The sequence below is a fragment of the Peromyscus maniculatus genome, chromosome 8 (assembly GCF_049852395.1).
Source record: "Peromyscus maniculatus bairdii isolate BWxNUB_F1_BW_parent chromosome 8, HU_Pman_BW_mat_3.1, whole genome shotgun sequence".
NCBI lineage: Eukaryota > Metazoa > Chordata > Mammalia > Rodentia > Cricetidae > Peromyscus > Peromyscus maniculatus.
The window spans coordinates 66,136,411-66,151,760 of NC_134859.1; the positions used below are offsets into that span (position 1 = coordinate 66,136,411).

The 15,350-nt window shown below is 48.6% G+C and overlaps 1 protein-coding gene and 1 non-coding gene across 6 annotated transcripts in view; both read left to right on the forward strand.

The window, feature by feature from the left end:
- The first annotated feature begins 5,610 nt into the window (after positions 1-5,610).
- Positions 5,611-5,752, forward strand: LOC121831912 (small nucleolar RNA SNORA43). Its single transcript, XR_006075507.1, has one exon. It is a non-coding gene; the product is annotated as a small nucleolar RNA SNORA43 (small nucleolar RNA).
- Positions 5,753-10,512: 4,760 nt separating this feature from the next.
- Adap2 (ArfGAP with dual PH domains 2) overlaps positions 10,513-15,350 on the forward strand; it is a 31,776-nt gene continuing 26,938 nt past the window's right edge. For 2 of the 5 annotated variants that reach the window (XM_076542981.1, XM_006977504.4), the window contains exons 1-3: positions 10,514-10,717; positions 11,376-11,506; positions 13,580-13,671. In XM_076542981.1, the coding sequence (XP_076399096.1) occupies positions 10,624-10,717; positions 11,376-11,506; positions 13,580-13,671 (317 nt within the window). In that variant the 5' untranslated portion in view covers positions 10,514-10,623. Of the gene's footprint in view, positions 10,718-10,745; positions 11,140-11,375; positions 11,507-12,889; positions 12,925-13,365; positions 13,463-13,579; positions 13,672-15,350 lie in introns of those variants that run through there. The other 3 variants (XM_042282482.2, XM_076542980.1, XM_015996287.3) reach the window with 3 other exon arrangements.

A 15,350-nucleotide genomic window follows, 5' to 3' on the forward strand; every position in this document is an offset into this window, starting at 1 on the left:
GGCCATCCTAGACTACAAAGTCTAGGATGACCCTGTTTAAAACAACAACAACAACAAAGGTTTTTCACAGCTCACCCCGTTAAGAGCACTTGTTGCTCTTGTGGAGGACCTGGCTTTGGTTCACAGCACTCACATGCCAGCTCACAACCATCTATATAATTCCTGGTCCAGGGTATCCAACAGGCACCAGGCACATATGTGGCACACAGACATACATGTAGACAACACATAAAATAAAATTAAAGTTATTCATAAGAGCGTCTGGTGTGGTGGCACATTCCTGCAACCAAACATGAGTTCTAGGTCAGCCTGCTACATAACAAGATATTGTCTTTAAAAAAATGTTTTTTTATTGATTGATTTTTATTTTATGTGCATTGCTGTTTTACCTACATGTATGTCTGTGTGAGGATGTCAAATTCCCTGGAACTGGAGTTACAGACAGTTGTGAGCTGCCATGTGGGTGCTGGGAATTGAACCCAGGTCTATCTGTAAGAACAGCCAGTGATCTTAACTGCTGAGCCATCTCTCCAGCCCTAGCAAGATCCTGTCTTTAAAAAAAAAAAAAAAAAAGGAAGAAGAAGCCAGGCAGTGATGGTGCACACCTTTAATCCCAGCACTCTGGAGGGAGGGGCAGGTGGATCTCTGTGAGTTCGAGGCCAGCCTGATCTACAGAGTGAGTTCCAGTACAGCCAGGGCTACACAGAGAAACCCTGTCTTGAAAAACCAACAAAACAAAACAACAGCACAACAACAAAAACATTGTTTCATGTGTGAATGCCAGAGAGCTGCTGAAATGAACCATGGGAAATTTATTCTCTCCCAGTCCAGGAGTCTAGAAACTTGCAATCAGAATGTCAGTGGGGTTGGTCCCTTCTGAGGATTCTACAGGAAATTCATTGCATGTCTCTCTCTGACCTTCAGGTGACTACCTTCCTGGACATGTATTACTCCATCGTCACCAGGCAGTCACATGGACATCTCATAAGGACAGCAGGCATGCTGGGATGGGCACCACTCCAGTGCAGTGTCAACACATTTTGGTGGAGGAGGTGATAGGATCTTACTATGCTGCCCAGGGTGCCCTTGAACTTCTGGGCTCAGGGGATCCTCTCACCTCAGCCATCCAAGTACCTGTGGCCATGTTCCATGGTCACGTTCACTCTTTTGATTGTGCAGTGCTGGACTGGAATCAAGAGCCTCACCTGTGTGAGGGAAGAGCTACTCACACCCCAGCTTCATGTTTTTTCAACAAATGGCATCCACAGTGACCTTGTTTCCAAATAAGGTCAAATTCTGAGGTACTGGGAGTCAAAATTTCAATATATCAAGCCGGGCGGCGGCGGCGGCGGCGGCGGCGGCGCAGGCGGCTGCGCGCACCTTTAATCCCAGCACTCGGGAGGCAAAGGCAGGCAGATCTCTGTGAATTTGAGGCCAGCCTGGGCTACAGAGCAAGTTCCAGGATAGGCTCCAAAGCTACACAGAGAAACCTTGTCTCGAAAAAACAAAAAAACAAAAAAAAAAATCAGTATCTTTTTAAATCATAACATCCCATTAAATAGAGTGAAGTTCTGTCTGGAGTGAAAAGGTAGTCATTTCTTCCTGGATTGGAAGCTTTAAAAAAAATTTTTAAGCATTTAAAAATTACGTGTGTATGTGTGTGTTGGGGGGTGCCCATGAGTGCAGGTGCCCAAGGAGGCCAGAGGACCCCTTGAAGTTAAGGTTCCAGTTGGCTGTGACTTGCCTGATGTGGATGCTGGAAATAGAACTCGTCCTCTACAAGAGCAGTCCTGACTTCTAATTGCTGAACCATCTCCCCAGCGCTTACTTTGAAGTTTTACATTTTAAAATTCCTTCCTTTGCCGGGGGGGTGGTGGTGGCGCACACCTTTTATCCCAGCACTTGGGAGGCAGAGGCAGGCGGATCTCTGTGAGTTAGAGGCCAGCCTGGGCTACAGAGTGATTTCCAGGAAAGGCGCAAAACTACACAGAGAAACCCTGTCTCGAAAAACCAAAAAAAAAAAAAAAAAAATTGTTCCTTTATGTGTGACAGGATTGTGCACATGCACATTATGCATGCATAAATTGTCTGAAGACAATTTATCTTCAAATTCACTACCTACCATGTGAGTCCCAGGAATCAAACTCAGGTCACCAGTGAGCCAACTCACCAGTCTATTAAAAATACTCTAAAATTAAAAAATAAAATGCCATCCCAGCATGCCTGCTGTCCTTATGAGATGTCCGTGTGAATGCCTGGTGACAATGGAGTGACAAGTCTGTATGTCCAGGAAGGTAGTCACCTGAAGGTCAGAGAGAGACATGCAACGGATTTCCTGCAGAGTCTTCAGAAGGGACCAACCCCACTGACATTCATTTTCTTTCTTTTTTAAGATTTATTTATTTATTATGTATACAGCATGTATGACTGCAAGCCAGAAGAGGGCACCAGATCTTGTTACAGATGGTTGTGAGCAACCATGTAATTGCTGGGAATTGAACTCAAGGCCTCTGGAGAAGAAGCAGTCAGTGCTCTTAACCTCTGAGCCATCTCTCCAGCCCCCCCCCCCTTTTTTTTTTTTTTTTGGTTTTTTTGGTTTTTTGGTTTTTTGAGACAGAGTTTCTCTGTATAGCTTTGGAGCCTGTCCTGAAACTTGCTCCGTAGCCCAGGCTGGCCTTGAACTCACAGAGATCCGCCTGCCTCTGCCTCCCGAGTGCTGGGATTAAAGGCATGCGTCACCACCGCCCGGCCATTCTCAGGTTTCTAGACCCCTGGACTGTGAGAGAATAGTTTTCCCATGGTTCATTTCAGCAGCTCTGTGGCATTCACACATGAAGCAAACACTTAGGAGTCCTGGTGGTGCTTGGAGAGATGTCCCAGTTGAGCAAAACCCAACTTAGCACTTGCTAGTAGAGAGTTCCTCTCTGGGCCTCAGCTTCCTCATTTGTAAATTGGAGAGAGAAGTGCCTGCCTCACAGAACTGCTGATAACGTTGACCAGAAACTGGATGCAGAGATGCAGAGAACCCGTGTACAGCGTAGGCTCGGTGAGTGCTAGTGTTCCCACACAGCATCACCTGTTCTTCAGAACTAATGATTAATAGCCTTGAGAGGAAGTGTCCTCATCAGAGGTGTACCATTCAGAACTGTACTTTGACCAGACACTGGAGGTGGCAGAGCAAGAGACAGCCCAGTCCTCATGATTCACTGCAAACCGAAGCCAGGCTGTTCAAAATGAAAGTGGTCACCTTCCTCCTGAAATCAGCTCCTTCTCATTTCCCTCTTCTTATTTCCAGATAATTGTCCTTGGAACAGATTAATTTTGTTTGTAGACATATTAAAAATTAGTTCTCTGCCGGGCAGTGGTGGCTCACGCCTTTTATCCTAGCACTCGGGAGACAGAGGCAAGCAGATAGATCTCTGTGAGTTTGAGCACAGCCTGGACTACAGAATGAGTTCCAGAAAAGGCACCAAAACTACACGGAGAAACCCTGTCTCGAAAAACAAAACAAAACAAAACAAAACAAACAAACAAACAAACAAAAAAAAAAAAAAACAACCAAGGCTGGTGAGATGGCTCAGCAGGTAAAGGCACTTGCAGCCAATTCTGACAACCCATGCTCAGTCCCTAGAATCCATGTGGTAGAGCTGACTCCTACCAGGTATTCTCTGACCTCCACACGTGCATCACAGCACACAAGTGTGTGTGAATAAACAAACAAATAAATAAATATAACTTTAAAGAAGACTAAACAAAAATTTCATGACTTTGAACTTTGCAAAATTTTGCCCATTTTTGAGATAGGGTTTCTCTGTGTAATCCTGGCTGTCCTGAAGCTCTCTCCGTAGACCAGGCTGGCCTCAGACCCAGAGTTCTGCCTACCTCTGCCTCCTGAATGCTGTAGTTAAAGGGGTGTACCACCACCACCTGGAAAGAACATTTCTTAAAACATAAAAAGAATAAGACTTGAAGACAAAATATACTGGATTTCATTAAAGCTAAATGTCTGCTCACTGGAATATACCATTGTGAGGTGCCGTGTGGGTGCTGGGAAAAGTAGGTGCTTCTAGGTACTAAGCCATCTCTCCAGCCCACAGCAGAAGATGAATCCTGTTGTTGTTTGTTTGTTTGTTTGTTTGTTTGTTTGTTTGTTTGAGGCAGGATTTCTCTATATAACAGCCCTAGCTGTCCTGGAACTCACTCTGAACTTTTCAAAGATCTGCCTTCCTCTGCCCCCTAAATGCTGGGATTAAAGGTGTGTTGCCACCACTGTCTGGCATGCAATGAATCTTAAAAATATGACACATAAAAATTTAAAAGGATGTAAAATGGTATGAAAACTATGGTTTGGATCTCATCAAGTTATATGTGGAAAACCAGAAGAAAACTCCCTCCTTCCCTCCGTCTCTCTCTTTCTCTCTCTTCTCTCTCTCTCTCTCTCTCTCTCTCTCTCTCTCTCTCTCTCTCTCTCTCTCTCACACACACACACACACACACACACACACACACACACACACACACACGATTCACAGCTCAAACTGATGCATCGGTGAAAACCTGCCAAGGCAAAGTGGATTCAAACTCCAGTACCAGTGCTGTACCCACTCAGGATGCTTCATCTTCCTCATGTGACCTGTAACTAAATGTAACCAGTCAATGCAACTGTCTCTGGGCTACAGTTGCCTTGTTCACCAAATGGGTTTAAAAGTAGTCTCTATCTGGAGGTTGTGGCAAAGATAAAATGAAATTGTACACATTGGCGTTCTGATACAATGCAATCCATGGACCGTCAGGGGCAATGATGTTTTCTGTCATTCTGTTTTCCAAGTTCCCTGTAATTAGAGTTTCCTTGAAACTTCTAAGACTCTTCATTTTTTACATTTTTCAAGGGGTCATGCTCTATTCCCCAGGGATCTCGAGCCTGTTCCTGGGAACGTAATGGAAAGCTTTCTTCCAGGCCTGCAGTGGTTCATCTCAGCCGGACAGCAATGATCTTCGACCAGGGCTGGATGTTTGTGTCCTGAGGAGCCCTGGGAGTTTTGTTTACAGAGGACATTCTGTCCCGAGGTCCTGGCTTCTCCATCATCCGAGCAGCTGCTGTCTGGAGTGAGCACCCCAGAGAGGCTGCCCCAACCCACCCCCAAGTTCTGGTCTCAGTCATCAGCAATGACCTAGGGCATGACAGCCTCTAGCTTAGTCCTCATCCCTTGGGAACAGCTTCTCATTTCTTTTCTTCTTTTCTCTGACCCACCCCCCTTTCCTTTCCTTTCTTTTAAAAACATTTTAGGTTTATTTATATGTATGAATGTTATCCCTTCACACATGTTATGTGTACCACATGTATGCCTAGTGTCAGTGGAGGCCAAAAGAGGGTGTCGGATCCCTGGACTGGAGTTAAGAGCAGTTGTGAGTTGCTGTATGGGTGCTGGGAACCAAATCCACGTCCTTTGCCAGAGCAGCAAGTTCTCTTGACCCCTGAGCCACACCCCATCCCCCCCCCACCCCGCCTCCTTTCCTTTCTGCCAGCATTGGGTATTGAACTTAGGGTCTCAAGTGGACTAGGCAAATGCCCTTCCTATATACATATTTTTTTTTTATTTAAGAGTTATTTTTGTCCTGGGTTTTTCAGCACCACAAGCACAGCGCAGCTGCTCAGCTGTGTCTGGGACATCAGGGCCAAGAGCAAGTGGCTGGTTCTATGCTCAGTGTTCAGAAGCCAGTGAGCACGAAGGATGGCTGCAGCCTGACCTAGTCCAGAGCTGTGGTGAGATGACACTGGGGTTTGGCTTTGATGCCCTTAGCCAGACCCCAATGTCAGAGATTTCATGGACTCACCAAAGGGTTGCATGGTCAGCATTTTAGCAAGACATAACTTTGGAGTTGGGGTTTTCAGGGGGTGAGGTGGGGGACACATTCAGAAGGGTCAGGAAAATACAAGCAGCTATCCGTCCTTTCTCATTTTCCAGATCCAGAAGCCAGGAAAAATAAGGCTCACCTCTTGGCCATGTGGCTGGTCGCCTGGAGAGGTGCAGATATGACTTAAGGCCATGGGACTCAGGTGTGGCCTCTGTAACCTCACCAGGGACCTACTGAAGCATCTATACAGCCTTTCGAGAGCTCCACACTTCTCATCCTGGTAGCCCATGTCCTAATTATGAAGCACGTTTGGGTTGGCTTGGGTTTGACTGTTCTTCTGAGACCGGTGAAGTGTGGTCTATGTAGTAGCACCGGGGGTTAGGACCCCTCAGACTCAGCATTCCAATCTACCCAACTGCACATGGCCTTAGAAGTGATAATTATCCAGGGCGGTGGTGGCGCACGCCTTTAATCCCAGCACGCGGGAGGCAGAGGCAGGCGGATCTCTCTGTGAGTTCGAGGCCAGCCTGGTCTACAAATCGAGTTCCAGGAAAGGTGCAAAGCTACACAGAGAAATCCTGTCTCGAAAAGCCAAAAAAAAAAAAAAAAAAAAAAAAAAAGTGATAATTACGTAGGACGGGGGAAACTGACGTAGGTTCTGTGACACAAACGTGTTAATTCTTGAAGGAAAAAAAAAGATTAATTTTAGAGCCGGAGAGATAGTTTAGCAGTTAAGGAGACCCGAGTTAGGTTCGCACCCCTGCACTCATAAGCACCTTTAACTCTACCTCCAGGGGATCCAATGCCTCTGGACTCTACAAGATCTGCACTCATATATACGTAAGCACCCACAAACACATACACATAATTTAAAAATAAGTAATAAATATTTTAAATGATTTATCTTTACACACACATGCACATATAATACATAATAATATAAAGCTTTTAAAATGATTTGGTTTGCTTTTACTTACATGCACGTGTGTAAAATGTGTATGTGTGATGAAGAAAAGAGTGTCCGTGTGGCAGGAGTTACACGCTGTTGTGAGCTACCTGACATGGATGCTGGGAACCCTGACTGGGTTCCTTTGTAAGAGCAGCAAGTACTCTAAACCACTGAGCTCTCTCTCCAGCCCCTCTGTTTACTTTGTATTTTATTTTGTTGTTGTTGTTGCATTTTGTTTTGTTTTGTTTTGTGAGGGGCTTTTTCGAGACAGGGTTTCTCTGTGTATTCCTGGCTGTCCTGGAACTCACTCTGTAGACCAGGCTGGCCTGGAACTCGCAGAAATATGCCAGCCTCTGCCTCCAGTGTGCTGGGATTAAAGGCATGTGCTCGTACCACCAGCCTTTGCTTTTATTTCAAGACAAGGTTTTGCTCAGGTGGGGTGGGAACTCCCTGTGTAAGTCAGCACGCCTCACACTCTTCATCTTGCCGCTTCAGCCTCCTGGGCTGTGATGAAAGGACCGCTGCCACATCCCCTTGACTCGTGATTTCTGAACACAAAAACAGAGGGAAACTTTCATCGCACCAAATCAAGGAGGAGGTGACAAGGTTTCTGTTGGGGGTGATGAACAGGTTTTGAAAATCAGCAGTAAAAATATGGAGTACAAACTCTGAGTTATGAGATGAGCATGGCAGGCGAGTGGTGGATATGGGTTTTTGTTGTAGTAGTGGTGATGAGTGTGTGTGTGTGTGTGGTTTTTTAAATTAAGGTTAATTTTTAAAAAATTATATGTATGTCAGTGTGTCTGCACATGTTTGCTCTCACAGGTCAGAAGAAGGCACCAGAAACCCTGAAAACTGGAGTTACTGACAGTTGTGAGCCAACATGTGGGTGCTGGAAATTGAACCTGGGTCCTATGGAAGAGCAGCCAGTGCTCTAGCCATTGAGCAATCTCTCCAGCCTGGAAGTGTTGACTATGATGATCATTCCACAGTGTACCAAATCATCACTTTGTACATGTTATGGGTATACATACGAAAGGATAAAGAGTGGAATTATAGCTCAGTGGCAGAGTGCTATAAAGTGTGCACAAAGCCATCGGTTTAATCCCCAGCACAGGAAGATAAACAAAAACCCAGGATGAGAAGGAAGAGCATTTCATGAAATAAACAGCACTAAATGACACCGTGACAGGAAATCTGTCTGTAGGCCCCTGTTGCATACACCATTTGACCACAAGACCTTAGGTAACAGCTGCCCTGGGGTTTAGCCCTCAGCCTCTTCTGTGAAACGAAATGCCTGCTGCCCACCGAGGGACATTCTGAAGCTCAAGGCATCACTATCTGGAGCATGGTCTGCTGAGCACCCAGCCAGTGTTATTCACCTCCCCACCCCCAACACAGAGGCGGGAAGGCAAAAACCCGGCACAAAGTACCAGGTCACTATCATTTTTCCTTCTTAGGGTGGCTGCAAGTCCACCCTAAGTCTTTGCTAACTTTTAAACTAAAACCTCCAAAAATGAGGATGGGAAGAGAACCCCAAGGGGACTTTCAGTCTCGGACTTCTCTCTGAATTGACCACTGCTGTGATTCTTTCTGGGGCTTCCAGGGAGGGACAGTTAAGAAGTCCAGATGCTACAGGAGACTAAGAAAAGCTGGGACTCCAAACGGCCCAACTTTGCCGTGACGATGAGCAGAGGACAGATGTCCTTGGCTTGTGCCCTCTTTTCCCCCCACCCCTCTGTTCATACCTTACATCCTTGTCTTCCCCATCCTCCTCCTGGGAGACCTATTTCTGTCTCTCTCTCTTTTTTTTTTTTATCTAATGCAGCGGAAATGAATCATCTCTGGGTTTGTTTAGTAAATAGTTTCATGCCTGCTGACCCCAGCTGGTTCCTTTATGGATGCTCCTGGGCTAGCCACCCCCAACCCCAAAACATAGTCAAGAACCCTCAGGACTGGCTGTTTCTGGAATGTGCTTCTTCTCCAGGTCTGGTGGCTTGACCTCCTCCACCGTGGGAATGATGGGAAATGAAGCCTCGCCTTCCAGATGAGTCCCATCAGCTCACCAAGAGACAGGAGAAGCAAGGCAAGTGCTGGGTTCTGGGAGCTTTGTGTGCCGTCTCCGCATTCCTCAAAGTCCTCATCTCACACATGAGACCAAGGTTCAGAGAAGTCATGGAACAAGCTTCCTTCACAAGCAGCTAGGGAAGGATGGCGTCGGAGCCAACATTTGTATCTTGAATTTGTGGAATCCTAGTTCATTCCACTACATCATGCTGCCGTGTGTGTGTGTGTGTGTGTGTGTGTGTGTGTGTGTGTGTGTGTGTAATGTGGGTATGGGGAGGCCTCAGGTCCTTTGGAATAGAAATCCAACATCCCTGTGCACTAAGCATTATGTGTGTCGTGGATGAATGACAGAGTCCAGTGGGTTATGGGCGATGGCGTCAAAGAGAAAGGATGTAGTGATATAGGTTCAAACCCCCCCAAGCCCTGCTCACCTCACAGGGATGGAATTTCACAGGCTCCAACTCTGTCCAGGTTGCTCTACTTCCTGGTGAATCCAGTCATTGAAACTTTCAATTTCACAAAGTAGATAGAGGCTGTTTCCCAGAACGGAATATTCTGTTTCCCAGAATAGAATATTGGCCCTGAACTCTAGTGAGGCCACAGGGATCGAAATGAATACAGGTGTCTAAGCTACTGTAATGTGACGTGGATCACAGATGTGGTCAGGGCTACAGAGGAGAGATTTCCCTATTAAGGAATTGTAACGGGCCCAATGGAGTGCTGGAGACTGGGAATCATGGAGTGAGTTCTGAGGAGGGAGCATTTGTATCTAGCTGTCTCCAAACAGATGTTAAGACCTGCAGAACACTTTAACACACGTTAGAGCGTGTTCGTTTTTCCAAGGAGCCCTGAAGTGCAGACCCGTGCTTGTTGTGTACTTTTCCTGGAGAGACATGGAGAGTCTCTTCACCCTATGTAGGACACCAACGATAGACCAAAGAGATTGTACCCAAGTCTAGCTTGACAAACCAGTGCGTTTATTATTAAGGCTGCTTACAGGGGCAGAGTGACTCAAAAGAAACAGCATTGCCAAAGAGCAAGCCCAGCAGCAATGCCGGTTCACGGAAAAGCAAAGAAGGGTCTTCTCTTCTCAACCTTGTGAATCTCCTATTTCCTGATCTCCTTGAGTTTTATGACCTGCCCTCCTCCCCTCAGAGCGGAATGTTTGAGAAAATAGCTACACTGCTCTTATCTTTTTTTTTTAAAAAAACTAATTATTTATTTCATGTGTATTTGTGTTTTGCCTACATATATGTCTGTGTAAGGGTGTTGGATCCCCTGAAACTAGAGTTGCAGTTATGAGCTGCCCTGTGGGTGCTGGGAATCGAACCCCGGCCCACTAGCAGACCAGCCAGGGCTCTTAACCCCTGAGCCATCTCTCCAGCCCCTATGCTGCCCTTATAGGCCTCTTTTTCAGATGTGGAAACTGAGGCCTAGAAAGACCGAATAAACCATGGTCTCCCAGTTAGCAAGTCACCAGTCAGGATTACATCTGGTGCGCTCCTGTCCCTTCCCTCCGGTAGTGGAAATGGACTGCAGGCCTTGGGGAGCGTACATTGTCCAGGGGCGTGGTCGAGGACCTGGAGGCGGGGCATGCTGTCCCAGGGGCGGGGCCGGCGGCCTCACGGTCCTGAAGGCTGGGCCAGCTGAGTCCTTCTCCAGCCGCCCGGCAAAGGCAGGACCATGGGCGTCCCGGAGCGGGCAGAGCGAAGGCGGCGGGGCTGAGCCCCGCTGGGACCTCCGGTCCGGCCATGGGCGACCGCGAGCGCAACAAGAAGCGGCTGCTGGAGCTGCTGCAAGCTGCGGGCACCGGCAACACGCACTGCGCGGACTGCGGGGCTGCGGGTAAGGGTGCGGCGTGCGGGGCAGGTGCAGCCAGGCACGGCCCTGGCCCCTGGCCCGCCGGCCCCTTCCCTAGGAGTCCATCCATGCGTGACCCAGACTCGCTCCGCGCCTGGGACTCCAGTCCTTCTCGGTGGAGTGTCTCCGGCGGCCCCGACGGTCCTCCGATTCCCTGCTCCGGAAGCCAAGGGACCTCAGTCCTCGCTCCGCACCAGATGCGGTCCATGGCCTGGGTCTCTCTCACTTTCCCACCGGGCATCCTACAACCCAGGACACGGCCCCGGACATCATCTCCAATCCTGGGCCCTTCCCGCACCCTCGGACCCTGAGGTCCCCGCCTCCGATGCCTCCTGGGCGCCTGCGACCCTCACTGCGGCACGTTGACCCTGAGGATGCTGATGCGGCTCCCTGCCCTCAGCCTCCGAGTGGGTCCCTCACTCGCCCCCTCTTCTCGGTTCCTCCTTCCGAGGTCTCCTGGGTGTCGCTGTGCCGAAGGGTGGGCTCAGCACGGTTTATGGTGTTACCTCAGTTGTCCAAGGTTGGGGACCAAAAGAGAAAGGATTACCGGCGTGGGGAGAGCTGGCCTCCGACCCAGCCTGTCTCTGCACCCCACCCCAGTCCTGGTCCGCCTCAGCGAAGATCCTGCCCTTCCACCCCGCAGATCCTGATTGGGCCTCTTACAAGCTGGGGATTTTCATCTGTCTCCACTGCTCTGGCGTCCACCGCAACTTCCCAGACGTCAGCAAAGTTAAATCCGTGAGACTGGACTTCTGGGACGACAGTATGGTGGAGGTAGAACCGCGTTCGTATGCAGATTCTTGGAATTGGGCGTGGGGAGAGGAGGCGGGACGCAGGTGTTCCTCCTATTCCACTGAGGAGGAAATGGAGCCCAGAGAGGTGCAATGACTAATGAGAGGAAGCATAGACTAGTAGGTGGTGGCTTAGACGAGGGCCTGAGTTCAAATCCTAGCTAATCCTACAAGGGGCGATGTCCTAAGTAGTACCTTTAATATTGTGTGTGTGTGTGTGTGTGTGTGTGTGTGTGTGTGTGTGTGTGTGTGTGTGTGTGTTTAAAGATATGTGTGTACCTGAGTCTATGTATATGAACCACATGTATGCAGGAGTCCACAGAGATCAGAAGAAGGTATCAGATCCCCTGGAATTGGAGTTAAGCAGTTGTGAGCTGCCATATTGGCGCTTGGAATTGAATCCAGGTCTTCTGCAAGACCAATAAGTGTACTTAACTACTGAGCCATCTCTCTAGCCCTTGGGCTAGTTCCTTAGTCTTAGCTATGGATTCTACCTCCACACCCATGTTATGGTCATGAACCACCCTCTCATGTGGTGCTGTAAGAATAAAACCCAGCCAGGCGGTGGTGATGCATGCCTTTGATCCCAGCACTCCGGAGGCAGAGGCAGGCAGATCTCTGAGAGTTCTAGGCCAGCCTGGTCTACAGAGCAGAGTTCTATAGGACAGCCAAGGCTACACAGAGGAAACCCTGCCTGGAAAAAATAATAATAAAACACAGGTTCAGCACAGACACAAAGTGAATTAACGGTTGCTGTCAACATTCACGGGAGCCAGGAATTGAGGAAGAGAAACGTCCTGATTCATAGCCCAAGGTCCTTCACACCTCCCTAGCCCACTCTGCATGCCTGCTCAGTTGGTACAGAGGAGCCCTCAGGCAGAAAAACCTGAGGAGAGCAGACAGGTTTACATCTCACTGGTGAACTGAGAACTTCAAGGGCCACTGGGGAAGCAGGTGACATCGTTGAGCATCCCCATTCCATGGCAGGATCTGGACCGGACTTGAACTATTCAGCCCACACAGGTGTAACTGTAATATCCTTGGTGGGGAAGAGATCACTGACAAGACAGAGTGGCTATCTAGTCAAGGCTCACATTCTGTGTGGGGGAAACACAGGGATGCTGCTAGCCAGCTCACACACCCACAGGTTTTTGCCTTCTAAACCCCCTGTTATGTCTTCCTTGGGACAGGTGAGCTCCCCACAGAGTCACTCTTGCTCTGCTGGGGTCCACAGGCAATACATGTCTACGCCACAGCTCCAGAGCCCCCAGGGAGGCAGATAGTGTTCAGTGTATCCACAGAGGAATTTCAAACCCGCTCTTCCCGCTCTTCCCCCAGCATGTCACTGCCCACTGGCGCATCAGCCTGATCACTGGACACAATGTCCACTCTGAGTCTCAGGTGACATTGGGTGTTCTCTGGGGCTGGCAGCCACTTCCGTTCTCCAGCCGGTCCAGGCTGCTGTAGACTTTGAGGGCTGTGAGGGGGCTGTCGGTGGAAGAAGTAAGAGAAAGAACCTGAGCTTTGTGGTCCAGCAGAAATGGGCTGACATCATCACTTTGTATTAACTAGCTGAGCTGCCTTGAGCAAGCCACCTAACCTCTCTGAGCCCAGTGTCCTCTTTAAAAACAGAATAGCAGTGTTAAAATAGTGGAGAAGACCCAATAAACTCTTGTGCGAGAACTGTAAAGAGCTGTTCCTATCTGAGGCATGGTTATCAGTCCCCAAGATAGGACAAACTAGGTCTTTCCATGCCTAGGGAGATGCCTCCTTAGAGGTAGTTTCTCCTGGCCTTGCCTCAGAGCCAATGAAAACCACAGGCTTTTTATTTTTTTGAAACAGGGTCTCTCTACATAGCCCTAACTCTCCTGGAACTCACTGTGCAGAACAGGCTGACCTTGAACTCACAGAGATCCACCTGCCTCTGCTGGGATTAAAGGTGTGTGCGCGCAGGACTATGCCCAGCAACCACAGTTTTCTGGTTAGACCATGGTTTCATTTCACATATTTTTTTTTTCAAGTTCTACAATTATGCCGATTTGCTCTTGTCTTACAGTTCATGACCAGCAATGGGAATCTCAACGTGAAAGCCAAGTTTGAAGCCAGAGTCCCAGCTTTCTACTATGTCCCTCAGGCCAGCGACTGCCTGTAAGTGAGTGATTCCCTAGGGTCTGGGGAGAGGTCTTCCCAGCCCTTCTCTGTTCCTGGAACCTTTATCTGAGGTGAGTTCTCCTGTGACCTGGTTGGAAGGTTCTTTCAGGGATGAATTTGGTATCATCACAGAGGGGACATAGGAATCCAGGTGTGGTGGCAGAAGTCTGTAATTCTGGTGCATAGGAAGTAAATAGAGCCGGGCCGTGGTGGCGCACGCCCTTAATCCCAGCACTCGGGAGGCAGAGCCAGGCATATCTTTGTGAGTTCGAGGCCAGCCTGGTCTACAGAGTGAGATCCAGGAAAGGCACAAAGCTACACAGAGAAACCCTGTCTCAAAAACCCAAAAAAAAAAAAAAAGGAAGTAAACAGAGGGTATGATCAGGAATTCAAGGTCAGCCTCAGCTACATTGTGAGTTGGAGGCCAGCTTAGGCTATTTGAGACTATGCCTCAAACAAAACGAAAGCCATTAATATTTGTGGAGCTTTACCCATATGCCAAGCTCTAACTGTCGTGTGTGTTATTGTCAACATTCTCAGCAACCTTGCCAGCGTGACCGCTATTGTGTTTAAGAGACAGAACATGATGGGTGTGAAGGAACATAGAGCTGGGAAGGAACGGATCATCTGATACCAGGGGGTGATAGCAAGACATTAGGAAAGCCCAGTATAGCAGGAGGGTTGTAAATGTAAGGGACGAGGAAGATCACAGAACCTAGTGACCCCAAATCTCTGAAAGGCTGACTCCCTGATCCTGGGCCTCCCTCTCAGGGACTCAGCCTCCTCATTCAGGGCTGTCAGACAGTGTCCTGTGGACTCAGGAAAAGGGATCCCTCTGTGTAGACACAGTCTCATGCAGGCGTGTCTGGAAAGTCGTATTTGAACCCCCAGAGTCTCGGCGTAGTGCTTTGGGGCTTTGCACAAATGCATAGCTATAATTGGCGGTCCTGAAGTTTTGCAGTTAGTGACCCAACGGCTACTGATACCATGTGGAGAGGCAGGGAAGCAAAGCTTTGTGTGCAGAAGGCCTCGAGTTTTTCTCCCCCAACCCTATGGCTACCCAACTATAAGAAGGTGGCCAAGCCACCAAGCCCCTTGGATGTCCCTCTGCATGAAGTCCAAGTCCCTTTTCAAAAGCCCAGACAACAAAACCTGCCTTACAACATAATGTAGATCAAAGGACATCATTTGTTAAGCAGCTCCCATGCCACCTAGCGTGGTAGTTTTAATGCGTTTCTTAGTGTCAGACTTACAGTGATACCAGGTCCCTCACCCCTCTGAGGGTTGTGTTGGACACCACCTGAAAGACCCTGTCTCATCTTGCCCCCTTGCCCCCTTCCAGCCTCTGCTCCAAGCCCCTGGGCAGCATCTCTTCCATGGGCTTTCTACCCTGTCCTCTCCAGCATTGTTTATCATGGCTCCTACAAATGTCTTTGCATTTTAATCCCTGTTGATTGAGGGCTGGTGACTTGCTCTCCTCCAGTTCTATAACTATTGCATTTGCCACCTCTGGGACTCGAACTCAGTCTCTAGTCTCTCCCCTAGTGCTTATCCTATGGCCCAGGATTCCCACCACCATGTTGGGCCTGGTGCTGTCCTCACTGATCCACGGGGAAGGCTGTGCCTTAGGAAGGTCTTGGGGGTGTATACTGAGGGTCAAAACCATGACCTTGTGC